The sequence below is a fragment of the Nelumbo lutea genome, chromosome 4, assembly GCF_056320005.1.
Source record: "Nelumbo lutea isolate HS-2025 chromosome 4, American lotus-T2T, whole genome shotgun sequence".
Lineage (NCBI taxonomy): Eukaryota > Viridiplantae > Streptophyta > Magnoliopsida > Proteales > Nelumbonaceae > Nelumbo > Nelumbo lutea.
Genome location: NC_142687.1, coordinates 35,518,257 through 35,545,864, shown reverse-complemented (window position 1 = coordinate 35,545,864; position 27,608 = coordinate 35,518,257). Strand labels below are relative to the sequence as shown.

Genomic DNA, 27,608 nt, shown 5'->3' with positions numbered 1-27,608 from the left:
GTCGGGTACCCTCCAGGATGGGAGAAAGGCAAATCACAGGCAAATAGAGCAAATAACGACTAGAACACCAAACACTCTGTAAATTAGGCATCCTCTGTTCTTGCTCCTGGGGCTTGTAGTGGCACTTCCCCTGTTCCTGGACTATCTCTTGAACAATACCAGCAACTCATCACCTTCCTAGGTGCGAGTAAGCATGCAACCCCAACCTCCAATTCTGCTGATAAGTCTTTGGATCCCTATTCAATCTTGAACGCCGAATATTGCATGCTAGACAGCGGTGCCTCGGATCACATTAGTCCCGCTATCGACATTTTTTATCAAATCCAATCCAGAATGATTAGAAGGGCAATTCATTTACCCGATGACACAAAATTAATCACCAAATCTCATGGCTCTGTAAACATAACACCTGAGATTCAGTTGAAAGATGTTTTGTTCATTCTTGGTTTCAAGTGCAAGTTATTATCGTCAATAAGCAAGATTACTTCTCAACTGAACTGTGGCAATTTTTTTTTCAACCTTTTGTGTATTACAGGACTAATCTCCAAGAAAGTAATGGATTTAACAATTTGGCTTTAACTAATCTAACAACTGTTTGTTTAGACTTTAACACACATTGCATACACCAGAAATCACCCCTGGATCAGTTCAATCTCAACCATCTGATCTTTGCAAAAATTTCCAAAAAAATCTTTAACCCTTTGAGAACAGCAGTACTGGTTTGCTGAAGCTTGTGTTAAAAGGGGAGATGTTCATTGGTTGACCCAGAAGCTATGAGAGTGCAACGTGACAGGTTTACTTGGTGGGTCTCAGACTCAACTATGGTTCTTCAGTCACTAGATCCCAGGATTTTGCCTACGAAAAATTGATATATGTTTTACTGGGATTCTTTCTTTTCATGGTTCAAAATTCACAAATATCGAGCCTTGAAGAAATTAATAGAAGTGAAATCTTAGTTTTTTTTTTTTTTTTTTAAGTAATTAATGACAAAAGGAAAAAATAAAGAATAAACAGAAATCAGCCTAATCAAAGCACAACCCCAGGAGTCCATAAACAGAATGAAGCTAATCTCCTGGGGGGATCTTATGTAGTTATGTGATGTTAAAGTCAGCTTTGAATCCTTTATTTGAGAGTCAATCCGCAGTTGGGTTAACTTCACACCATATTTGCCTATACACCACCTGGAATCCTGATTGCTCGGCTATAACTTGGTAATCCTTGACTAAGTTGCTACATCTCCATGTAGGGGTGATTTTCCTAAGAAAGCAATTGATGACGAATTAAGAATCTCCTTTGATGTAGATCCTTCAACCTCCCAGCTAAGCGGACAGCAGTAGACTCTTAATGGGAACGGAGTTATAATGTTTCAGTTCACAACATAGATTCTATCCATTCAAAGAAGATGACCTAATTGACTAACATAGTAACATTCATGTCACGTCTACTTGAGCAAGAGCTGAATGTCCCAGTCATCAGGAAATATCACTATATCAGGGTACATTTGTCAGAGTTCTTTCCCCTAGGCCATAATAACATTGTCAAGGTTTTGATGCCTGCAATCCCTTCTATTTGCTCCATTAGTGATTTTTTTAATGATCCCTTCTCTGCTCCAAAAAGATGCCATTAAACACATAACTCGATGACCAAATTCAGGACAATACATATTTTTAATTTCAAATTAAAAACTGCTTTGATTAACTGGCAAGGTCTTTATAGTCTGAGACTTGAATGCAGTAAAAGTAAACCAAGACAAAAAAAGATGACCCAAAGGCTTCTGCCATTTGACAACTCTGCACCATGTGGCAAAGATGAATGTGACACTTCTACACATTTTTCATAAGAATGCATGAAGCCTGGTAAATTATAAGAAAAAACAAAAAACCTACATTAGAATTTTAAAGATAACTACAGAAGAAATGCAGAGAATTTATAAAAAGGCCATTACCCAATCTTGGTTCCAGCTGTATGGAGTTTTGGGAGGAGTAGACAGGATATGGACCTAACTTTGACCTTTTTCTTTAGCACAAAGTGGCTACTCTCAGACTTGAACCAGTGTTTTCGCCTATTTCAGCCTGACATTTTATCATTACACCAAGCAATGGCCCCTAGAGAAGGAAGGGAATCTATGACATCAATTAATTTATGCAATATTTTCCTATATAAATTTGTTTATTACTAATTGATGTGTAATATATGTAACTTGCACAATTCAAGAAATATATTCCAAGCCTATTCAATTTACAGAGCCATAAAAATCCTACATTAGTCAATGCACAAACTGAAAATGGACAGAAGGAAAACTAAAATGTATGATGCTGAAGGATCAAACTAGGATATTAATTTCCTTTGTTTATAATGTTTGGTCAGTTGTTTAATTCTTGTTAGGCCGTTTTAACTAATTGGTTATTCTTATTTGTTATTGGGCTGTTAGTGGGCCTTGGACTTGTCATTCTTTTATAATTGTTTATTTCTGTCCAGTTGACTTATAAGGGCAGAATTGTCATTGTATTTACAGTTCAAAGAAGTTGATATAAAAGTTAGGGGGATATCACATTAAGACCCATGGTTGGAGTGTTCTTTTTCATCATTCTCTTCTTCTCTCCTCTTTCTATTTTGATGCAACTGTTTCTTGATTTCAACAACTTATTTTTGGATTTTCTTTGAATTATTTACACATCAAGTTAAAACAAAGATTCAAACCTCTGATTAATTAAAACCACAAGAAAGCAATTCAGAAAGATCCATATCAAGAGACTTTAGCAAAAGTTTTAGTGCCGACTGTCAACCTGATACACCCTCCTTTATCCAGGCTTGGAACCGGTAATGTAAGACAAGCTCACACTGGGAGCTGGTCTACTACCTTACTGTGATAATTTAGAAATACCAAGGTAGCTTAACATGTTGAATGATGAGTTCATACGTGACACGGCCACAACACTTCCATGCAACCCTCTAATGAAACACAAGAATGTTATCAATAAAATGAAAAACCAAATCACTAAATGAGTGCATGCTGTAGAGAAGATGGGCCGAATGGCCCATAGACTATCATTTCATGTTATGTCATGTTTCTCTTTGTTGTGGGCCTTATTCTGGGCCCATACTCTGTAATGTTCTGTTTTTTTTGTATTTTCTTGCCCACTCAAGGGCCTCTTTGTAATTTGTCAAAGATTAGCTTATTAATAAAATGTATAGAGTGTTAGAGAGAGGTAATGTTCGAACCTCTTACTCTCTAACACTCATTGCCGCCAGCTCTCTCTTCTCTTCCTCTCTTGTTTGTTTATTTTCTGGTTTGCATCTAATCTCAAACAGTTCCATACATCAAGTGGGTTGTTTTTTAACTTGGTATCAGAGCGGGCCATTGCTTGGTGTGTCCCTCATGTGGTTCTAGTTCAGCCAACTACATGAGGAGGTTCTAGGGCTGAAAGTTTACAGTCATCCCCCTGGTTCTTGGAGGTCATTGGAGGGTGCCCAAGTTTCTATACACTTGGAGAAGGGTTCGGTGACCAGGAAGAATCAGAGAGCAAGTTGTTTGGCCTGATTTGAAATCAGAGAAAAAGAATTTCGAAGTTATCTCAGAGAACAAGTGTTCGGCCTGGTTTATAGTTCAAACCAGTTTCAGTAGCTTGGTAGTCCAATAATCAGCCGAATAGCACTTCCAAAACAACCCAGAAATTCTGAGTAGAATCAGTCCAGCAACAGTGGGCCGAATGGAGGTGGGCTTTGAATGCTTTAACAGTCCTCTCCAAACAACAAAAAATAACCCAGCAAAGGGCTGCTAGTCTCATCTTCATCCCAGCCTCTTCTTGGACCTATACTGAACACTTTGAAGTGGTTTCTTCTAGTTAACAGTAGGCTGTTAACTACTGCACATTGAGTGTTCGACAAGAGGTCTTTTAAGGACTGTGGCCTTTTTTTCTTCTCTTTGGGACAACGGCTGTTGGGAACCTGAAATACCTTGTGATTGGAGGTTTGCTGGGTGTCTTTTGAAGGCTGCAACAGTAAAGAAGGAACTACCACCGAACTGGACTGTCACAGTTATCAAGATTGAACTGATTCTGTGAGCTAGTTGTTGTTGCCTATTCAGTTCAAACTAAACTCATCAAGACCCCAGTACCTTGGGAAACCTATTGAAAATCCTAATTGGAGCCTTTACATGATGGATTTCTCAAGCCTTGAAAACAGGAATGCTACTGAATATGGACAAATTTTGAGAACCCCAACCGATTCTATGCTGGTTGTAACTACAGTGAAGCTTGATGGGACCAACTACTTGGCTTGGTCACAATAGTGAAAATCCATATTTGTAGCAAAGGAAAATGGGGTTTTATTTCTGGGAGCAAGAAAACTCCTCCAGAGGATGATCCATCTTATGAGAGATGGGTGCAAGAAAACTACACAATGATTGGGTGGCTTGTGAACTCAATGCAGCCACAAATTAGTCAGTATTATCTGTGGATGAACTCAGCTAAGTCAAATTATGTTGAGTGATTGTCGGTTGGGTCATTTACCTTTTTCTGCTTTAAGTCATTTGCTTCCCAAACTGTTTAATTGAGTTAGTGTGTCCAGTCTCAATTGTGAGTCATGTCAGTTGTCAAAGCATTGTAGAAAAAATTACCCTGTGAGCAATAAAAGATCTTCTTTTCCTTTTCATATTGTACATTCTGATGTGTAGGGGCCTTACCACTTATCCTCTATGGGGGGTTATAGATACTTTATCCTGTTTATTGATGACTTTTCTAGATTCACTTGGATATACTGAATGAAATCCTGAGGTGAAGTCCCGAGACTTGTGAGGCAATTTCATGAGTTTGTTTTAACTCAATTTGATACCAAAATTAAGGTTTTCAGATCTGACAATGTAAAAGAGTATTTTGAGAAGAGTTTATCCTTGTATCTCTCTGACATGGGGGTTATTCACCAAAGCTCCAGTGTTAGAACCCCTGAACAAAATGGAGTTGCTGAGAGGAAAAATAGACATATTGTTGAAGTTGCAAGGAGCCTTTTATTTGCCTCACATGTTCCCACAAGATTTTGGGGTGATGCTGTACTTACTGCTACCTATCTCATAAACCGTATGCCATCTAGGGTTTTAGGGTTTAAATCCCCCTTCAGTATTCTTCATCCAGACAAGGATCTCTTCCCAATTCCTCTTCGTGTGTTTGGCTGTACCTGTTATGTTCACATTCCAAGTGTGCAGAGACACAAGTTTGAACCAAAAGCCCACAAATGCATCTTCCTTGGTTACTCCCCCACACAAAAGGGTTATTGTTGTTTTGATCCAAAGACTGGCACCCAACATGTCTCTATGGATGTTACGTTTGATGAACTTTCTCCTTTTTATGGTTCATCTCAAGAAGGACATTGTCAACAGGGGGAGAGTCTGTCACAAGTTTTTGCTCTTCCCTTCCTATCCCAGTTGAGTCTCTTGACAAATTTGTATCATCACCAAATGAATCAAAGGAGGATTAGCCACTTCATTCCTCTTGTCTTCGTGCTCCTATTTCTTTACCTCCTCGTCCTATCCATAATCCCAAAGTGTATCAAAGGCAGAGATCCAGGAATGAGCAAGTGGTTTCCCTTACAACAGATGAGGCTCATACACTCCCAATCACAAATGAGATAACAAGTACTGCTTCAGCTCCCTTGGAATCATCCTTCCCAGATCTTGATGTCCCCATTGTTGTTAGGAAAGGAAAGCGGAAGTGTACTGCACACTGCATTTCCAAACACCTTTCTTATGACCTACTTTCCCCCTCATATTGTGCCTACTTCTCTTCAGTTGCTTTTAATCCCATTCCTAGGTTTGTATCAGAAGCTCTTGGGATTCCAGAATGGAGAGATGCCATGCAGACTGAAATGGATGCTCTACATGAAAATGGTACTTGAGAGGTGGTGGATTTGCCTGAAGGGAATGATCCAGTTGGATGCAAGTGGGTTTTTACCATTAAATACAAGGCAAATGGGACTATTGAGAGGTACAAGGCCAGACTTGTTGCAAAAGGCTACACACAGACATATGAGATTGATTATGTGGAGACTTTTGCCCCTGTTGCTAAGATGACATTTGTGAGGGTTCTTTTATCTTTGGCAGTTCACTTTGATTGGCCTCTCTATCAGTTAGATGTAAAGAATGCACTTCTGAATGGTGACTTACATGAGGAGGTCTACATGTGTCTTCCTCCAGGAATGTATGTGAAAGATATGCAAGGAAAGGTATGTAAACTGAAGAAATCTCTTTATGGCCTCAAACAATCTCCTAGAGCCTAGTTTGAGAGATTTAGATCTGCACTTGTTAAATTCGGCTATGTTCAGACACGGTGAGATCATACTCTTTTTGTGAAGAAAAGTGGATCTCTAGCAGTGTATCTCATTGTGTATGTTGATGACATTATAGTGGCTGGTGATGATGCCTCAGGCATTCTGGCCCTTAAGTCTTTCCTCTGTACAAAATTTGAGATTAAGGATCTGGGGGAGTTGAGATACTTCCTTGGCATAGAAGTTTCCAGATCCAGGGGTGGGATTCTTATTTCCCAGAGGAAATATGCCATTGATTTGTTGTCTGAAACTGGAAAATTTGGTGCAAGACCAGCTGCAACTCCTATTGATATGAGTCACAAACTTTCAGCTTCGGATGGAACTTTGTTGGAAGACAAAGGGGTCTTTCAAAGACTTCTTGGGAAGCTTTTGTACTTGTGCATGACTAGGCCAGATATTGCATATGCTGTCAGTTGCATTAGCCAGGTCATGCATGCTCTTAGAGATACCCATATGGCAGCATCAGAACGGATTTTGTGCTATCTGAAAGGCTCTCCAGGAAAATGAATTCTATTTGCCAAACATGGTCATCTGAAACTTGAAGCCTATATTGATGCTGATTGGGCTGGAAATATTGATGATAGAAGATCTACTTCAGGGTATTGCAGTCTGGTGGCTGGTAATGTTGTCTCTTGGAGGAGTAAGAAACAAACAGTTGTGGCTCGATCCTCCGCAGAAGCAGAATATAGAGCTATGGCACATGGAGTTTCAGAATTGTTGTGGCTAAGGTCCTTAATGGAAGAACTTGCGATTGATCGTAACAAACCCATGATGTTATACTGTGATAATCAGGCTGCCATCAACATTGCTCACAACCCGGTACAACATGATAGAACCAAACATATTGAGGTTGATAGACATTTCATTCGTGAAAGAGTCTCCTCCGGTGAAGTGTGTCTTCCATTCATTACTTCTGAAGGACAATTGACAGATTTCCTCACTAAGGGCATTTCCAAAGCAAGGCTTCAACATGACACTGGCAAGCTGGGCATGATTAACATCTATGCTCAGCTTGAGGGGGAGTGTAGAGAAGATGGGCCGAATGGCCCATAGACTGTCATTTCATGTTATGTTATGTTTCTCTCTATTGTGGGCCTTATTCTGGGCCCATACTCTGTAATGTTCTGTTTTTTTGTATTTTCCTGCCCACTCAAGGGCCTCTCTGTAATTTGTCAAAGATTAACTTATTAATAAGATGTTTAGAGTATTAGAGAGAGGTAATGTTCGAACCTCTTACTCTCTAACACTCATTGCCGCCAGCTCTCTCTTCTCTTCCTCTCTTGTTTGTTTATTTTCTGGTTTGCATCTAATCTCAAACAGTTCCATACATCAAGTGGGTTGTTTTTCAACTCATGCATAGGTGATTTGGTTTCAATGAGTTGATATGGTCACAACACTTTTTTGCAACCCTACAGTAAAACACAAACGTGCTAACAATCAAATGAAAAATCAAATCACCCAATGGGTGCATGCCTTTTTCCTACCCTAAATGATATAAAATAGCCCACTAACAAAGGAAAAATTAGAGGCAACCTCTAAGGTCTACCACCTTACTATGACAATTAAGAAATTCCAAGGTAGCCTAACATGTGTTGTGATATGTTCACATGGTCAAAATATTTTCTTGTGATCTTCCAATAAAACACTAACATGCTATTAATCAAAAGAAAAACCAAATCACCCAGTGAGGGCATGCCTAGATGATTTGATTTCGATAAGTTCACGTGGCCACAAAACTTTCTTGTAACACTTCAATAAATGACAAATATGCTAATAATCAAATTTAAAAACAAAAACCACCTTATGAATGCATGCCCAAGTGATTTAGTTTCGATTAGTCCACATGGTCATGACACTTTTTTGCAACCCTCCAATAAAACATAGACATTCTTCAATCAAATGAAAGACAAAATTACCAATTGAGTACACGCTTATTGTTGCTACCCCAAGTGATACATGAGCTACCCACTATCATATGATAAAATGGAGAGTACCTATAGGTGTGGAGATTCTAAGACTTATGTATAATTTTATCATAGTCCCTTTTGTACAAATTATTGTAATCTATAGTCTTTGTATTTGTTCTTTTTCTTTTTTAGCCCTTTATGGGCATTTCTATAATTGTACATACTATTTCAATCTAATAGAGGCCCTTTGGGGTGAGGGTCGACTATTCCATTGACACCCTAAAAACTGTTTGTCTTCCTTCTTGTTTGATCCCTCTTGTTGTCATGGTATTAGAGCATTTGAGTTGATTCAAGACCTGAGATTCAAAAGGGTGATTGAAAGGGATTCAGACCTCCATTCAAAAGTACTTTCAATACCATTTTGAGGGCTGTTTTGATCAACCCAAGATAACATGTTTTCTCTAAAAAAGACACCTACCAGGTGATTTATTTATTTTTGGTAATTTCTATCAATCGGCTGTTCTGTTCAGCCTTGTATTCTAAAGTTTGTGTCCCCCTGACCTACTTTAGATGTTCCATTGGTTGGTTTGAAGATTTACTTCAATTTAGAAGGGTTCCGATCCCTTCTCTAGTTCCACAGGCCTACAACCTTCTATATTTGGATTGCCATTCCTAAAACCTAGTTGTTTTGGATTATTATATTCAAGAATCATATTTTCTTTGGTTATTGGATATTCGTTCTTGTGTTTAGAAGACTTTTTAATCAGTTTTACCTGAAGAACTGCTTCTCTAATGCAGGAGATGAAGAATCAAATATGGAATTTCCTTTAAATTTTTGTATTTTTTGTATATTTGGACAGTATGGGTATTTTCGTCATTTTAATTAGTCCTGTGTGGGGCCTGGGCTATAACATCTTGTTCCTCTAGTTTAGTAGGGCCTGTCTTTCAATTTTCAGTTTATTTGCACTAGTAGATATAAAGTTATTGTGTTTCTTGATGCACAAGACAAGGAATGCATTTTTGTAATTATGGTGAACAGTATTCCGGGTCACACATGTCACTCTATAAATAGACGTGCTACCCCCCCCCCCCCTTATTATAAAAAAGAAATGAAGATTTCTTTAGAGCTCTCTTGCTGTATGGAGTGATTCCTTGGGATTTCTCTCTTTTCTCTTTCTCTACCCTTTACTCTCTCTTCCTCTCTCGTTTCTGTTTTTTGATAGCTTGTTCTAGCCCCACTGCATCAGACCTAATGGTTAGTCACCGTGTTCTTACAAAGTGAGCGATTTTATGGGCCTAGGGTATCATTTAAACAATCCCATGGATATAGAATCAATGATGATAGGGTTTTTGAACCATATGAAGGGTCTATGGTTGATTTACTTGAGAAATTGGTGGAAGAAAGTAGATCTAGTAACGTTGGCTATAGGAGTAAGGTTTTCAAGAAGTCAGACAAGCATTCTTTAATTGGATTGCTATACTAGAAGAATATTTCAATTGGCATGATATGTCTGAAAAACAAAGATTTAGACTTGCACGCATGAAGCTCACGAGTATTGCTAAAGTATGGTAGAGGACTCTTGAGCAATGACTAGAAAATAGAGGTGAATATCCTATTACTACATGGGCAAAGATGAAGATGTATTTGCAAGAACAGTACATTCCACAATACTTCCATGATGATCTATATGTGGAGTTGACTAATCTCAAGCAATATATGCTATATGTAATTCAATATATGCATAAGTTTGATGAATTATATTAGATGTGACATTACAGAAAGTGAAAGGCACAAATCAGTTCGTTTCAGGAATGGACTAAGGGATGATATCAAGAATGAATTGTCTATAATTCAGATTTATGACTTAGATCATGCCTTTGAATTGGCTCTTAAGATGGAGAAAAAACAGCTGATTACAACAAAGAATTTGAAGCCAATGAGAAGAAAGTACAAAGTTAAAGATAAAGAACATGATTTCTTGCATGTTGATGCCCATCTTGGAGCTAAAGTTGTGAATGAAGAATTTCAACCTATAGAAGTTGTCAACATTGAAGATCAAAACGGTGCAAGCCAAGAAAAGATTAGAATTGTTGAAGAAGGAATTTCCAAAACCTATGGTCAACTTGAGGTTAATGACGAGGAAACTGAAGAAATTCAGGTGCAAGATGCAAATGTGTTGGTTGTAGTAGATGTTAGCAAGGAAGTAAGTCATGAATTTACCTTACAAGTTCAACTGGATCTAATTCAAGAATTACAAGTTGACATAGTACAAGTTCCACCAACATCAATAATGGTAGAAGTTCAAGATTTTAGTGAAGAACCAAGGGGAGCTGGACACATAGAGCTGGAGATTTCTCAACTAGAGATTGAAGGAAAAGTTTTAAATGTTGTAGTTGAGATTTTGGATATGAAAGTTTATAGTGATAAGCAAGGGGAAGATTCACCACAAGATAGGTTGATTGGTGATGTAAGTGGTCAAGAAGCTAATGTTATTGGTTATTTAGCAACAGAGGTTATGGAAGGCAGTATTTTAGACATACATTTCTTTCAAGATCCATTTATAGCTTTGTGTGTGACATCTACTCTACAGTCCAAGCATGTTGAAGTAGTTTTGGGAAATAATACTCCTTTTGTCATTGAGGCACATCGACTTTTCATCCTCAAGTTCTTCAAAACTCGAGGACAAGTTTTTTTGAAGTAGTTATGGGAGAATAATGTAGGAGCTGAAGAATCAAATATGGAATTTTCGTTTTTTTTTTTTGTATTTTTGGACAGTATGGGTATTTTCATCATTTCAACTAGTCCTGTGTAGGGCCTGTGCTTTAACATCTTGTTCCTCTAGTTTAGTAGGGCTTATCTTTCATTTTCAGTTTATTTGCACTAGTAGATAGGAAGCTATTGTGTTTCTTGATGCACAAGACAATGAATGCCATCTTTGTAATTATGGTGAACAGTATTCTGGGCCACACACGCCACTCTATAAATAGATGTATTCTCTTCCTTTTGAAGAAACTGAATGAAGATTTCTTTAGATCAAGTTTGCTGTATGGAGTGATTCCTACAAACCTTAGAGTGATTTTAGGACCCTTTGGAGTGATTCCTTGGGATTTCTCTCTCATTTCTTTTTCTCCACCCCTTCTCCTCCCTCTCTCTCTCACACACTCTCTCTTATTCTCTCATTTCTGTCTGGTGATAGTTTGTTCTATCCCTACTGCATCATTCTCTTAGCTCGTTTTTGGACTTGGACTCATTCCTGTTATCATTCTGGACTGGAAACTATTAACCTAGATGGCTGATAAGGTTGATGTCATACATGTGAAGTTCAATGGAACTAACTACAGTATGTGAAAGTTGCATTTTGATTTCTTTGTTGAGGCAAAGGTTCTAGAAGGTTATCTGAATGGTACAATTACTAAGCTGGATGAAGATGAAGCAAAGGCTTTTCAACAATGGAAACTTGACAATGGAAAATTGGTTTCTTGGATTCTAAGTTCCAAGAAACAATTTTTTTTTTATCAATAACCAAAAAATTCATTAATAATGAGCAAAATACAAGAGAACATCCAGGCGAGAGATAAACTCTCTTAACGCTTTCCAAGATGACAATAAAGGATAGCAATTACAAAACAGCCCAGAAAAGTTGATCCCTTCCCATCCCTTGCTTTGCCAAGACATCGACAAAAGCATTTGCACTCCTTTTAATCCATTGCAACTTGATCTCTATATCCTGAGTTAAAAACTTAAACTTCCTCTTTTCATTAACAAATTTCTACCAGCCAGTCTCGTCTTTCTGCAGCCAGCTAACTACCAGCTTTGAATCCCCTTCTATGATCAACTTTCTTATATTAAGCTCCTTTGCTTTTTGGATCCCTTCCATCACATCTAGGATTTCTTCCCTCAAGGAGTCTCCCGCACCTACTGGTTCCAAGTAAAGGGCAATAACTCCTCCCTCCTCATTCTGAAAAACACCATTTAAACAATATTGTACCCATGAAAAGAATGGGAATTGCTTTTGAAATGTATGCTTATTTGAAGAAGGTTTATTACTAGTCTAACATGTCTAGGCAGTACCAAATTGAATATAAGATCTTTGTATATTGTCAAGGAAACAGGAAAAAACATGAATATTATGTCAAATTTCTGGATTTGTGGGTTGAATATGGGCTAGTACACATTGACCCTTCCGATCCTCCTAAATGTGTTAAGTATCTTCAAAAAATTTAAGAGAAACGGAAGATTAATAAGCTTCTCATGAGGCTTAGACCTGAATATGGGATAATTAGGTCTAACATTCTGAGTTCGGGAACCCTTCTAAACTTGGATTCAGTGATGGGGGAACTCTTGAGAGAGGAGAGCCAACTTTTGACTGTTGCAGGAGTTAAAGGGAAATTGATGGATTCTGGGACTGATACTACTTTTATTGCACATGGGAATAAGAAGCCAACTACTAAGGACTTCTCAGAAATTCAATGTTTTGGGTGCAAAGGGTTTGGTCACATTGCCTCTCATTCTGAGAAGAAAAATATGTGCACTTACTGTAAATAGCTTGGTCACATTATTCCTAATTGTCTTTTCGACCAGATAAGGGTGCTCAAAATAAGAATAAACTATGTTCATATCAAGTTACTGAGGGCCATACTTCTGACATGACTACTACCAAGTGTGATTCCTCTGTTAAAGGTGAATCATCCATATCTGTGGATGAAGAAAAGAATCAATAATTGGTATCTTCTAATATCTCCTCTATTTTTTTTTACCATTGGCTTGTTTGGTAAGCCCTCTACCACATTGTTATTGTTACTGTTAATGATGAAAAGCTAAGCATTGGTAGTAATGACCTGTCTCTGAAACTTTCACCCACCCACTATGTCCTTCCCTCTTTCAAAGACCTTCCTTGTTTCCAATCTTACTACCAATTTAATTTTTGTTAGCCAACTTGTTGATGAAAGAAATGTTCTCACTTTTTCTCATAATGGTTGTTTGATCTAGGACCAACACATTGCGAAGGTGAAAGAGAAGTGGTGTAGACTGGGTTGCCTATTTGCATTAGAGTTTGAGAAATTTACACGATTAACATCCTTGTCTTATCTTAGTTATTCTGAATCTAGTTCTATTTTGAGTTAAAGAAATAATGTATGGGATTTATGGCATAAACGATTGGGTCATCATTGTTTTGAAAAATTAAAGTTTTTGTTTGATTCAGGTTTAATCATGAACAAGATTCCTCCTGTTCGTACTTTTGATGCTTCATGTACTATTTGTTGCCTTAGGAAAAGTCATATTTTACCTTTCTTTCATAAATCTGAGTATGCTACTTCACCTTTTGAGAATATACACAATGACATTTGGTCTGCTTCTGTTACCTCACAATTATACAAATACTGTATTGTTTATTGATGATTGTACCAAGTATATGTGGATTTACTTCTTATAGCATAAATCGTCAGCCTCATATAACTATTGTCCATTGCACCATTTGTTATGTTAGAGGTACAATTTCCCAGTAGGGATGGAAACAAATTGAGCCTTTCACAAGCTATTCAAGCTCGGATTGTGAAAAGTTCGATTTGGCTCGGTCTAAACCAAGCTTTGACCTGAAGTTGAGCCTAATATAGCTCGGCTCATAAGGCTCGCGAAACTAATCAAGCCTATATATATATATATATATATATATATATATATATATATATATATATATATTGTATGTATATGTATGTATGTATGTATGTATGTATATATATACATATAAAAATAATATATACATAAATATATAAATAAAAACTAAAAATATTTTATATAATATTTTTAGTTTTTATATGTATAATAATAACTAGTTTTTATAATTCTTAAATTTTCATTATAAAATAATTTTTTTATATATTTATAATTTTTTAGTTTTATAGGAAGCTTGGCTCACAGTTGAGCTCGAGCTTACGAGCTTTTGAGTCGAGCCAAGCTCGAATTGAACTCGAGCCTCATGGCTTTCTGGCGAGTTGAGCTCAAATAACTAAATATTCAGCTTAGCTTGGCTTAAATCCACCCCTATTTCTTAGGGACTATTTTTCTCCTCCTCTTCTCTCATTCAAGTGAGAGCATATGCTGATGTTGATTGGGCTGGATGCCCCGACACTCACAGGTCCACTTTGGGATGGTGTATTTTTCTGTGTGATTCTCGCATCTCCTAGAAGTGCAAGAAGCAACAGACAATATCCAAATCTTCCACTAGAGCTGAGTATAGGGCAATGTCTTCCACTTGCAGTGAGATTGTTTGGTTACAATCTCTCTTTATGGACCTTGGTACTCAACTTCCCACTCATATTCCTCTCTGTGCCGACAATACAAGTACCACCAAGATTGCTCAAATCATATCTTCCATGAAAGGACTAAACATCGAGGTGGATTGTTATTTCATTCGAGATCCTTTCATTGTTAGCTCCATTTCTCTCCCTCATGTTTCTTTGGACATATCTTCACCAAAGCCATGACTAGGGCTCGAGATCTCCATCTTTCTGGGCAAACTAATGCTTATGTTTACACATCAATTTGAGGGGGAGAGTAAAGATTCTAAGGTTGATGTATAGGTTTATCATAGTCTCTTTTGCATAGTATTATTGTAATCTATAGTCTTTGTATTGTCATTTTTCTCTTTTATCCCTTTATGGGCACTTCTATAATTGTACATATCATTTTAATCTAATAGAGGCTCTTTGGCGTGGAGGCCAACTATTCCATTGACACCTTGAAACCATTTGTCTTCCTTCTTTTTCAAACCCTCTTGTTGTCAATAGGATTTGCTACCTTACTAGGAATATCAAGAAATATTAAGGTATCCTAACATGTGGAGCATTGAGTTCATATAATCATAACACCTTCTTGTGACCTCTAAGAAAACCTAAACATGGGTCAAAGGATAAACCAAACCACCCAGTGTGTGCATGATTGGGTGATTTGGTTTTCATGAATTCACATAGTCACAACAATTTCTTGTGCCCATCCAATAAAAAGAACATGCTACCATCAATCAAGAGCATGTTTGGGACCGATGCCATTTTCCCAAAAAATGTTGCCACATTGATGCCATATAGGAGATATGGTGTTGGGGGGAAATGATGCCTATTTGATTAGACATTTTTCCAAAAAACGTTTTCTCATACCACTCCTCGGAAATCGAGAAAGACATGATCTAAGAAAACGTCCTTTTTGACATTTTCTCATTTTTATACCATTGCTAGCAATGGTTTGCTATGTGGCATTTAAAAATGCCTAGGTGGCAGCAATGGTCCCAAACAAAAAAAAATGTCATTTTCTAAGAAAATGGCATACCAATTTAGCTCTGTTTTCTCAGAAAATGGTGTTGGAGAAACAACATTGGTTCCAAACATTACCCAAATGAAAAACCAAATAACCTAGCAAAGGTATGTTTGGTATTGCCACAACAAATGATAGAAGAACAGCCCACTATCATATAAAGTAGAGACTATCTCTAGGATATACTACCTAACTATGACAATCAGGTCTCACCAAGGTAGCTTACTATGACAATCAGGCCTCACTTAGTCGCCAAGATAATTTTTGCATGATGCTCTTGGATACTTTTATATTCTTAATTTGCTGATATTATAATAACAAAACACACATTATAAAACTAAATTGTTCACTTTGAGTTAAAATACAAGTTCCTTTTTTTTTTGAAAAAGGTAATGTAATATTTATTGAATCAAAAGCTGCACATACAAGTTTCTTTTTATTATTTTTCTTATTTCTTAGGATTCGATCAAGATGCATACTGTCTTGAATCCTTGAAGACTTCAAAACCGGAACTAATAAGCATGGGAGAGCTCAAAATTTTGTCCAATCAATACATATTGATTTTCTGCAACATTTATTAAAAATTAAAGCAAAGTACAAGTTGAGCAGAGGAGAGATAAATTCTTTTAACTCTCCTCCCTACAAAACAAAAAATCACAATACAGCCCAGAACATTTGATCTCTTCCCACCCCTGTTTTTCTAGTACATCAGCAAACAAACAAATTAGCACCCCTGTTCTTCCTCTTCTTTCATCGTTTTCTTTTCTTCTTTTCCTAGGACAAAAATGAGGCTCAATCCCTCTATTTTCTGAAATTCCTTTTCTTTCTTCCATTCTTTTCATGAATATGTTGATTTTCTATGTTTTAAATGAAGTTCATACATTTTTTATGAAGATTTTAGACAATTAGGCGGTGTTTGACACCGCGTTCATCTCGTGGACCATGGGATGAAGACCAGTTCGATTGGGTGTGGACGGGATGTGGACTGGTCTTGTCCACACCCCAATACATCGTCAACGGGAAAAACTCGTGGATACGTCCCCTCCACGGTTTATTTTTGATCCCATGCTTCAAGGAGCAGGGGTTAGAGGTTGTGTGATCTAAGACAGACTACAGATACACAAAGATACACCTTCAATTTTATCTCTGAAATTCCTATAGTTGCATTTCGGCTGTATGCTCTAAAATATTAATTATTTTACTTAATTTTTTAAATTTTATAAAATTTTAATGTTTTTATCAATAAAATAATATTTTTAAATATTTAAAATATATTTTTTAATTATTTAATTATTTTCTATTGTTTTATAAAAAATTAACATTTATTGGTTAATATTAATTCATTGATGCATTTATTTAAATATCTATCATATAAAATGCAAAAATTAGATATTTATGATTAATTGTGTATATCATTCATAAAATGTATATGAGATACATGGAATCAAAAAAGTGGATTGTGGTGTGGTGTGGATTGGTCCCTGCCACACCATGCTATAGAATGCCACTGTGAGTGTGGACTGGTCCAATCCACACAGTTTGTCCATAATTCAGAACAACTGTGGACTGTGGTGCGGTGTGGATTGGTCCCTACCACAGGGTGTGGTGTGGACCAGTCCACACCCACCAATTTCTCATCCACACTATAGAACACCCCCTTAATAGTGACGGCTGGTTTCTACTTTCTATGGAACCTAGGGAATTACCCTAGGATTCATGATTTTTATTCAAAAAAACACATCACCTAGGCAATTACGACAAGTTGCCTTTAATCACCTAGGACTTTGTGCAAAACATGACATACAAGCTCATTTTATCAAAGAGATTAAGATGGCTAACCAGGATGCAAGCTGTTTGCATATACTAAATATCTACTAAAGGTTATAAGATAAATGTTCATGCACATAGTAAGTATCATAATGTCTCCTTCAAGACCAAGAGAAAGCACCTTCTGCAAAACCCATTAGGAGCATCCAAATTTGCATTATCAAGGCTTCACAACCCATCCTTACTGCCTAACTGCTAACTTATTGACCAGCTCACTTGCCTCCAAAGCCTCCTCCAGAAAATAAAAAAAATAAAAAAAACCATTTTGATCCAAATAAGAATGATCCGTTCTATCTTCATATAGTTAAATTAATTAGACACCTATAATCTGAAAATCTGAATAAGAAGCATCAAATTTTGATTAACAACCATAATCATATATGCACCTACCGAAAAAAGAAAAAAAAAAAACATAATCGAATATACCAACAACAAAGCATGAATGAAAAGAATAGAAATGATCAAAAAAGGTGGAAGCCTCAGTCTTACAGTATTACCTTCTCAAGGGCAACTTTTGGGCATTTGTTGTAAAGCTTTTCTTTAGCATGCAGTCAAGGGTTCCTTTGTGCAGAGAAAACCTCAATTTTGTAAAGTAACAAGCATGCCTGAAGGCTTGAGTCAAACTTTGAGTTCAAATTCAATCTCTCACCTTCCCAAAAGAACTCAACAGGAGATAACTACCTCCATTTAGTACTTGGGTTGAAATTCTTTGGTGCCTCAAATTACAATCCCAACAGCTTGGAAAAACATTAAATTAGATAATTAATGAAACCAATCTTAATCTTGGGAGGGAAGTTCATGAGTTACATAGCATTGTGGACCACAGTGTGGACACCTTAATCTCCCTTCTGTTCCTACAAAAATAACAACTTCCCCAGTCCATCAAGAGCCATATACAACTCCATAGCTTGAGGATGTGATTTATCTCCAACTACAAATTCATGGACTGCACCTTTTACTTGGATCCAACTACGTCCAGGAGGCTTTTCCTTCCTCTGTTCTCCTCTCATCTCCTCCCGAACATGCACAGCTTCACACCATTGGTTCTTCTCTGCATACAAATTTGATAAAAGCACACAAGCTCCACCTTTATATTGACATAATGATTCAATCTTCTTCAGAACAGCTTCACCCAACACCATGTTGTTGTGGACTCTACAAGCACTAAGCAAAGATCCAAGAATTTCCAAATTGGGATCCATTGGCAGCTTTTCAACAAAACCATATGCATGCTCAAGAAGCCCAGCTCTACTAAAGAGGTCCACCATACATCCATAATGCTGGAGCTGGGGTACAATGCCAAATTCAGCTTCCATGGACTCAAAAATCAGCATCCCTTCATCTACTAGCCCTGCATGCGCACAAGCAGACAGAACAGCAATGAATGTAACGGCATCTAGAAGAACTCCAGTCCCCTTCATTTGCCGGAACAAAGAAATTGCATCCCTGCCATGGCCATGCATGGCTAAGCCTGCAATTAATGCAGTCCAAGAATACGCATCCCTATGAAGACCTTGTATTTCATGGAAAACTTGGTAGGCACAATTAATATTCCCACACTTACCATAAGCATCTATAAGCGAATTCCTTACAGAAATATATGCAGTCCATCCAATCTTCTCCGTATAAGCATGTAAACACTGTGTGTGATCCAAAGAACCTAAATTCACGCAAGCTGATATTACAGAGATTATAGTAGCAACATTGGGCTGTACATATGACTCATCACCAATCATTTCAGTAAAGATGAAGAAGGCCTCAGTATAAAAACCTTGGGAGGCAAGACCTGAAATCATGGTTGTCCAAGACACAACATCTCTTTCAATCATTTCATCAAACAATTGCCATGCATCCCCTGGGGACTCACAGACCAAATACAGATTGAGAAGTGCATTCTGTGCAAACAAAGAAGTAGCATACCCAAATGCTAAAACATGACAATGGACTTGTTTCACCAAACCCAATTCACAAGAAGACTTACATGCCTGGAGCAAGAAAGGAAAGGTGTATCTATCAGGCAATGTTCCTAGGCGAAGCATTTCAACGTAATAATGAAAAGCAAGTTTATTGTCAAGCGAATGCTTAGAGCACGCAAAGGCCCTGATCATGGTATTCCAAGAGAAGATACTGGGCCTCTCAATTTGGTTGAAAATAATAGTTCCATGACTTCTTTTTAGGTCAGCCTCCTCATCTTCTGAAGTGCAAACACAGAAATAAAGAACACGGCTCCTCACAAATGAGTTTCGGTGGAGACCAGAAACAAAGATGTAGGACAGGAACTGTTTCAATTGGCTCACAGACTTGCATTGCTCTTCAAGGGCATGCAGACGAGGGTATCTTTGATATAATTCGTTCTGAGAAGCCCAGTCAATGGAGATGTTTTGGTTTATAGTGTTATACTGGTTTTTGAGAACACTAGCACCAACAGCAGGGAAGTTACAAAAATGGTATATTTTGCAGGCATAATGATTAATAAATGGGCTTGACCAAATCTTATATGTGCAATATCGGCTTGACATGCCCAGAATGTTTTGTCTCAAAATGCAAATTAGGGCCGCCGTGCCATGTAGAGGAAACATTATGGTTGAGAAGATTTATAAGCTGGGGCATAATTTGTATCATGGTCTGGATTATTGAACTATTTTACGAGTATTGAATATGTGTGAAGACTGCAAAAAAAAAAAAAAGAATAAGTTAGATTATCAATGTAGACTTCTCTGGTAATTGAACAGAGATACACATTAATCATCAAATAACTAATAATTGTATATTGACAGTTACGATAAAAAAGAGAGAAAAAAAAGTGCATTTATAGAGATGGCATGATTCAAAAACACACAAATTAAAAAACAGAATCATATTAGAGATCATCACGGGAATCTTCATATAAATTAAAGTTGTGAAGCTATCAAATGCTTTGGCTAATATTTATATATATTTACATATATACATATATACTGATGTAACCGTTTTCGGTCACGTACCAATGTTTTGTGATGTAAAATTTTTTGGATAAGTACCTCGTTATTTGACCCGGTGGTGGCGTGCTTTACTGATGAGCTACTTGGTGGTGAACTGCCTACTAGCGAACTGCTCGGTGGAGAACTGCCTCGGGGCGAACTGCCCGGTGGCGAATTGTCTGGTGGCAAACAGCCTGGTGGCAAGCTCCCTGGTTGCGAACTACCTAGTGTCGAACTGCTTGGTGGCGAATTGCCTAGTGGCGAGCTGCTTGGTGGCGAACTGCCTGGTGGCGAACTACCCGGTGGCAAGCTGCTCAGTGGCAAACTTCCTGGTGGCGAATTGCCTGGTGGCGAACTGCCTGGTAGCAAACTGCCTACTAGGCGGCTGGTGACTTAGAGAATGCTGGAGCTCCCTGGTGCGGCGCAATCCGACTGCCCTCAGCATGAGGTGGTCTTCTTTCCTTTGTAGGCAGCGGGAGCTGAGGGACCTGCGAGAACTTCATCTTTTCCTCCTCTTTGTAGGTGGCGGGAGGTAAGGGACCTGCGAGAACTCCATCTTTTCCTCCTCTTTGTAGGTGGCGAGAGCTGAGGGACCTCCGAGAACTCCATCTTTTCCTCCTCTTCGTAGGCGGCGGGAGCTGAAGGACCTGCGAGAACTGAATCAGAGGTCCAGGGGTATTTTCCCGGTGGGGGCTCTCCGACGCTTAAGTTAGCACTCTTATTGTAGAGAGATTTGAAGATAATATGAGAGAGCTAGAGAGCAGGGTTACTTCCCTTTTTTCATTCCCCTCCCCCTTTGGGGGTTGAGGTCCTTATATATCGGAGTCCTCGCGGGTTAGGTGGGTGAAAAGCCTCCAAACGGTAAGACTCGTCGCATCCTGTCAGAACCAGGGTACGGTGGTGAACTCCTTGAGGTCGTCAGGCTGGCGCTTGTGTCAGGCGGCCAGGTCGGCGCTTGGGCCGAGTTGTCAGGGGGGCGCCTACGTCAGTCGACAGGTCAATGTCTAGGCCAGGTCGTCAGGTCGGCGCCTGTGTCAGTCGGCGGGTCAGTGTCTAGGCTAGGTTTGTCGGTGGGCGCCTTATGGGTGGCTTGGCCGGACCATGCGCTAGGCTGGTCTAGGTTGCCAGGTCACGCAGGCCGCACGCCGTGCGCAGTTCGCGCATGCCGCGCAGGTCGCATGTGCCGCGCGCAGGTCACGCAGGCGCACGCAGGTCGCGCCAAGCCGACTAGACTGGTGCCCGGGTGGGTCACCAACTTCGTAAGTTTGTTGGCTGGGTGTTTTCCTAGTTGTCACGAGGTGCCATGTGTCACAATTTCACTGGAGGGCCAAATCTGCCCTCATCAATAGCCCCCCACTCCCGAGCTGATAGTAACTCAGCGAAGGGAGTAGATTTCTTTTGGTCCGTAAGTCAATGAGCTAGTAAGTGCTGATCCAATTACTAGTGTGGCCCATAGGCTTTGGGAGCAACTCGTAGTCTACTCTTCTTTGACTTTTGCCCGTGCCAGAGAGGCGACCGGGTTTTAAGTAGTAATGTAGCCCATAGGCTTGGCCTGCATCAGCTTTGTAATGCCGGTCACCTACTCCTACAAGAAGCTACTAGGGGCTCGACCTTCGGGGGCAACACTACTAACTTTAGGTTGCCAGCTCACACAGGAGCCTTGGAAGGCTCGACCAGTAAGGGCACCTATGTAGTCAGTTGGTCGCCAACTCCCGTGGAAGTCACGAAGAGCTCATCTTTGTAGGGAGGACCTTGCGGAGAGGACTGATGTGGCATTATCTGAATTGAAAGTAAGGTTGGTAGAGCTACTTAGTCCGTTAGCTCCCTGCATAGTCTCTGAGTTCATAAAAAATGTAAACTATAAAGCGATAGCTTCAATTTCTAAAAAGTGAGGACTTAGTTTTGGCAAGATGAGAACTTAGCTTTTGTAGGATGAGAACTTAGCTTTTTGTAGTGTGTTCCCACAGACGACGCCAATTGATGTAACCGTTTTCGGCCATGTACCAATGTTTTGTGATGTAAAATTTTTTGGCTAAGTACCTCGTTATTTGACCCGGTGGTGGCGTGCCTTAGTGATGAGCTACTTGGTGGTGAACTGCCTACTAACGAACTGCTCGGTGGAGAACTGCCTGGGGGTGAACTGCCTGGCGGTGAACTACTCGGTGGTGAACTATCTGGTGGCGAACTGCCTGGTGGCGAGCTCCCTGGTGGCGAACTGCCTGGTGGCGAACTGGTTGGTGGCGAACTGCCTGGTGGCGAACTGCCCGGTGGCGAGCTGCTCGATGGCGAACTGCCCGGTGGCGAGCTGCCTGGTGTAGAACTACTTGGTGGAGAACTGCTTGGGGGCGAACTGCCTGGCGGTGAACTGCCCGGTGGCAAACTGTTTGGTGGCGAACTGCCTGGTGGCGAACTGCTTGGTGGCGAACTGCGTGGCGAACTGCCCGGTGGCGAGCTGCTCGGTGGCGAACTGCCTGGTGGCGAATTGCCTGGTGTAGAACTGCTTGGTGGCGAACTGCTTGGTGGCGAATTGCCTGGTGGCGAACTGCCTACTAGGCGGCCGGTGACTTAGAGAATGCTGGAGCTCCCTGGTGCGGGGCAATCCGACTGCCCTTAGCATGAGGTGGTCTTCTTTCCTTTGTAGGCAGCGGGAGCTGAGGGACCTGCGAGAACTTCATCTTTTCCTCCTCTTTGTAGGTGGCGGGAGCTGAGGGACCTGTGAGAAATCCATCTTTTCCTCCTCTTTGTAGGTGGCGACAGCTGAGGGACCTCCGAGAACTCCATCTTTTCCTCCTCTTCATAGACGGCGGGAGTTGAAGGACATGCAAGAACTGAATCAGAGGTCCCGGGGGTATTTTCCCGGTGGGGGCTCTTTGACGCTTAAGTTAGCATTCTTATTGTAGAGAGCTTTGAAGTTAATATGAGAGAGCTAGAGAGCAAAGTTACTTCCCTTTTTTCATCCCCTCCCCTTTGGGGGGTGAGGTCTTTATATACCGGAGTCCTCGTGAGTTAGGTGGGTGAAAAGCCTCCAAATGGTAAGACTCGTCGCATCCTGTCAGAACCGGGGTACGGTGGTGAACTCCTCAAGGTCGTCAGGCTGGCACTTGTGTCAGGTGGCCAGGTCGGCGCTTGGGCCGGGTTGTCAGGGGGGCGCCTGTGTCAGTCGGTAGGTCAGTGTCTAGGCCAGGTCGTCAGGTCGTCGCCTGTGTCAGTCGGCGGGTCAGTGTCTAGACCAGGTTGTCAAGTTGGCGCTTGTGTCAGTCGGCGGGTCAGTGTCTACGCCAGGTTTGTCGGTGGGCGCCTTATGGGTGGCTTGGCCGGACTATGCGCTAGGCTGGTCCAGGTCGGCCAGGTCGCACAGGCCGCGTGCAGTTCGTGCAGGTCGCGCCGCACAGGTCGCGCACACCGCACGCAGGTCACGCCAAGCCGGCCAGACTGGTGCCCGGGTGGATCACCAAATTCGTAAGTTTGTTAGCTGAATGTTTTCCTAATTATCACGAGATGTCATGTGTCACAATTTCACTGGAGTGCCAAATCTACCCTCATCATATACCATGCCAAATGATTTCCATTTAGACGAACAAAAGTTGCACTCAATATTCCATTAGTTAATAATAAATAATAATTGCCCTGGAAAAGCCGGGTTGTAATAGTTCAAATTAGAAAAGAAGGGGGCGCTAACCACGATGTCGTTCAATTGCAATAAAAAGCAAAGTAAAGAATCATGTTCATGGGTCAATGTTTAAATCAAGGTCTAAGCGAAATAGCAAAGCAACAACTGTTTATGAAAGCAGTCAAATATCTAATCGATGGTGACGGTCAAAGTCAAAGGGAAATTAAAACAAACACATAGAGTGTGTCTGTGTCTCTGTGTCTGTAAGAAAAGCAACCTTTTCTTCTGTCGACCACATCTTCCTCGGACCATCGTTTGCAGTTGCAGGGACCGAGCGGCTGGGCGTACCATGTCGGGTCGTTTAGGGCGATGGTACTCAACTCAGCCACTGCAGTGCTACTATGGTCCACGCTTACTTTTTTGAACGATAGTGATCGTAGAGCAGGGTTAAAACAGAAAATCGGGGCATTAGATTTCCTATTGCTGCTCCACCAAAAAGTGGCCATGGCAACAAATCAATGGTATTGCTGGTTTTGATTTAGGAACGTGGGTTGTACCGATATACCGGTATATCCCTGCGCGCTGGTTATCTCTTTCCCAACTTTTTTTTTTTTTTTGGTGGAATATCTCTCTCCTACTTGAGATACACTTGCATTGGCCTCACCTCAAGAGGACCATCACTTCTTTACTTCCTTGACAATCTACTCTCTTTCACTTCTTCTACGTGCATCAATTAGTTCATCATACTTCATAATATCCCCTACAACTGCAACTTGGACCCGGTTAGTCCAAATCCAATTCGAAAAATTGGGTTACAGTTTCATTGGATTAGAGCTCAATATCTTTATCTATACTATTAAAAAGTAAAAAATGAAAGTGTGGAGATTTTGTTTGATAAAAATATCTTTATTTTTTAATTTGGCTCAAAAATATAATTTGAATTATTACATGTGTATATAGTGTTAAATATACATGGATATTATATACTAGGTTTTGACCCACTTGTCATGTTAAAAATTAAGCAAAATTATTTTTTCATAAAAAAATGCAAAAATTAATCTCATCTTTAGAAAGTAGATTGATTATTAAACATTGAATAAAAAAATCAATTCCAACTCAGGATTGCTTAAAGTTCGAAAGTTAGGTCAATTCTAATGGATTAAGAAACATCATTTTATAAGTATAACTAAAATTTAGCATTTCAAAATTCATCATGTTTAAAACATGATGGTAAGAACAACCTAATAGGTACAAAACAATGTTCTAAAATTCAATTCGGAGGCCAAACCACTCTTGTCTCTAGATCGCGTGTCACCAGTTTGACCATTCAGGTTAAATGGGCAGCAAAGATAACATACACACATACATGTATATATATATATATATATATATTTAATTTTAATTTGGTTTGCAACTGAATATTGAATAGCATTAATAAAATAAAATCCAAATGATAAAAAATATTATAAATTATTAATAAAACCACCTAAAAGTAGTTTTGAATCTTTTGCTAATGTGCATAATGAACAAAATGAATTGAGAATAACTTATATAGACTTAAACCTATACCTCTAATAAAAATACAACATTTAAACTAATTTGACCATTATATACAAAACCCTAAATATTGAAATCGAACCCAAATAAGATCATAGGGGATTTGAAAGGGGTGGATTCATATTAAATCCTAACATAAATGGGTCAAATTTGGATCACCTTTTCGCCGGATCTTTGAAATCAAAATGGGACAAAAAGATACCATTCCATTTGCAACCCTATTGATAATTTTCAGTTTAAAGGCAAACGTTTTCTAGTGTAATATGATACTCTTGAAGAACCATGACTACGAAAAAACTATATGCCCTTGTACATATAATGATATATTGAGTTAAGTAAGCGAACCTTCTCAACAACCCTAATTATCAACAAAATAAAATAAAATCTTCCCAAACCAAAGTTATCAGGTTTAATTAGTTAGGGCCTTAGGAGTGACCTCAACACAAACTCCATACCCAAACTCAGATACTTATTAGCATTCTTATATTTTTAGTATTGCCTTAGTTTTAATGCTGACCCAGAGGCTGATCTATATGATTTTGCCTTGCTTTTGGTTCAAGTCATTCTTATATTTTTGCCCTTTCATCTTCTACATTGTCGGGGATATTTTTGAATTTTGACACCCATGTAGGGACAATGCTTGCAAAAAGACAAAAGAGAATTGATATAAACCCTCATAATTCAATAGTTTGGGACATTTATACTTCGACCGAGAATTTTCAACCTAAAGACCCACCTCAACCTGAAACCTTCAGATTATGGGGTCTAATTCAACCTGGTGACTTGGGCTCATATACCCTAAACTTGGCATGTATAGGCCTACACATCATAGGCATATACATTCTAGACCAGGCTACTCAATATGCCCAAGGCAGATGCTCTATTCTTGTTGGCAAGGTTAGGTCTACTCACTTATTTTTTTAAGTGAGAAAATAGTTTGAAGCAAAGTTCTAAGTATTGACACATATCGATCAATACATATCATTTCGAGACCCTTCCAATATGCCCCTATAGTGGGTGTATCAGGGGTCTGACTAGTTCAGGGGGTGGAGGAGTCTTAAACCGGTCCCCCTGAATCGGTTGTGAAAAAAAGAAAAAAACCAATAAAACACAGTATCGATTCACCCGATACACCCCTAGATACACCCCTACCGGCGCATCGGGCATATCGATATTTTGAACCTTGGATTGGAAGTCAGTAAGACATCATGTTAATGCACATGAAGAAGAGCAGTTAAATGCATGTCCAGATGCCATGGCGTCCCTGTCTTAGACAAGTGCATAGGTTGGGGATCGTGTCACCGATATGGCTGATGTGGCAAGATGCCATTAGCCATACATAGAATAAAATAATGGTTGTAGCACCCTAGAGTGTTGACATGATCCACAAGTAGTGTGGGTCCCACACTACATGAAAACGTATGTTGAAATGTTCTCTTAGGCTGCGTTTGGTGGCATATCCACAAGTAGTGTGGGTCCCATAGTACATGAAAATGTATGCTGAAATGACCTCTTAGGTTGTGTTTGGTTGCAATGCAAAACACAAATATATACTGCATATTTACCCTTTTTTCGATTTATAAATGCAAACACGGTTCACATTTTAAATCGTTTTTGCACTCATCTTGTTTGTTGGAAATCGGTGCAAAGTGTAGGCCCATCATTAAATGCTCCAATATCTTAACTTTGGTCAAAAAATTAATTATTAAAAGAACACAAAATTGTATCTAAAAAACAATTATAGCAATGCTCTCTTCTCAAAGTACAAAAATGCCAAAAAATACATTTTCGATTTGATAACCATTACTTTTTTATATATCAAACAAACGCTTACAAATGAAAAAAGGGATACATAAATACCTCGGTTCGATGTTTGTATTGCAAACAAATGAAGCCTTAAGTATTTCTCAAGGTTCAAAATTTCATCGCGTATCGGCCCGTATCGGTCGATATGTATCGATCCAACAAGTTTTCGGCATGGTACATGATACCAAATTGAATGTGTCATATCTATTCATTGTATCGATGCCGTATCGTGCCCGTATCGTTATCAGTGCATTTTGGCACCATATCGGCCGATACAGTACAATTTTATTGTGGCAGAATCGCAAATAAAACTC

General features: G+C 39.3%; 1 protein-coding gene across 2 annotated transcripts; it reads right to left on the bottom strand.

The window, feature by feature from the left end:
* Positions 1–1,648: 1,648 nt before the first annotated feature.
* On the bottom strand, positions 1,649–20,267 carry LOC148855177 (pentatricopeptide repeat-containing protein At2g20540-like). 2 transcript variants are annotated; one of them, XM_088981941.1, is made up of 3 exons: positions 17,859–20,267; positions 1,946–2,105; positions 1,649–1,853 (listed from the first exon to the last, which is right to left on the bottom strand). In XM_088981941.1, the coding sequence occupies exon 1, from the start codon at positions 19,938–19,940 to the stop codon at positions 18,216–18,218; it is 1,725 nt and encodes a 574-aa protein (XP_088838067.1). In that variant the 5' UTR covers positions 19,941–20,267; the 3' UTR covers positions 1,649–1,853; positions 1,946–2,105; positions 17,859–18,215. The 2 variants fall into 2 exon arrangements, with proteins under 2 accessions (XP_088838067.1, XP_088838068.1); XM_088981942.1 differs by having other exon boundaries at positions 1,649–2,105; positions 17,859–19,976.
* Between the last annotated feature and the right edge of the window lie 7,341 nt (positions 20,268–27,608).

What these genes read in the sequence shown, in the direction of transcription:
- LOC148855177 (XM_088981941.1), bottom strand. Translation starts at nt 19,940, where the DNA reads ATGTTTCCTCTACATGGCACGGCGGCCCTAATTTGCATTTTGAGACAA.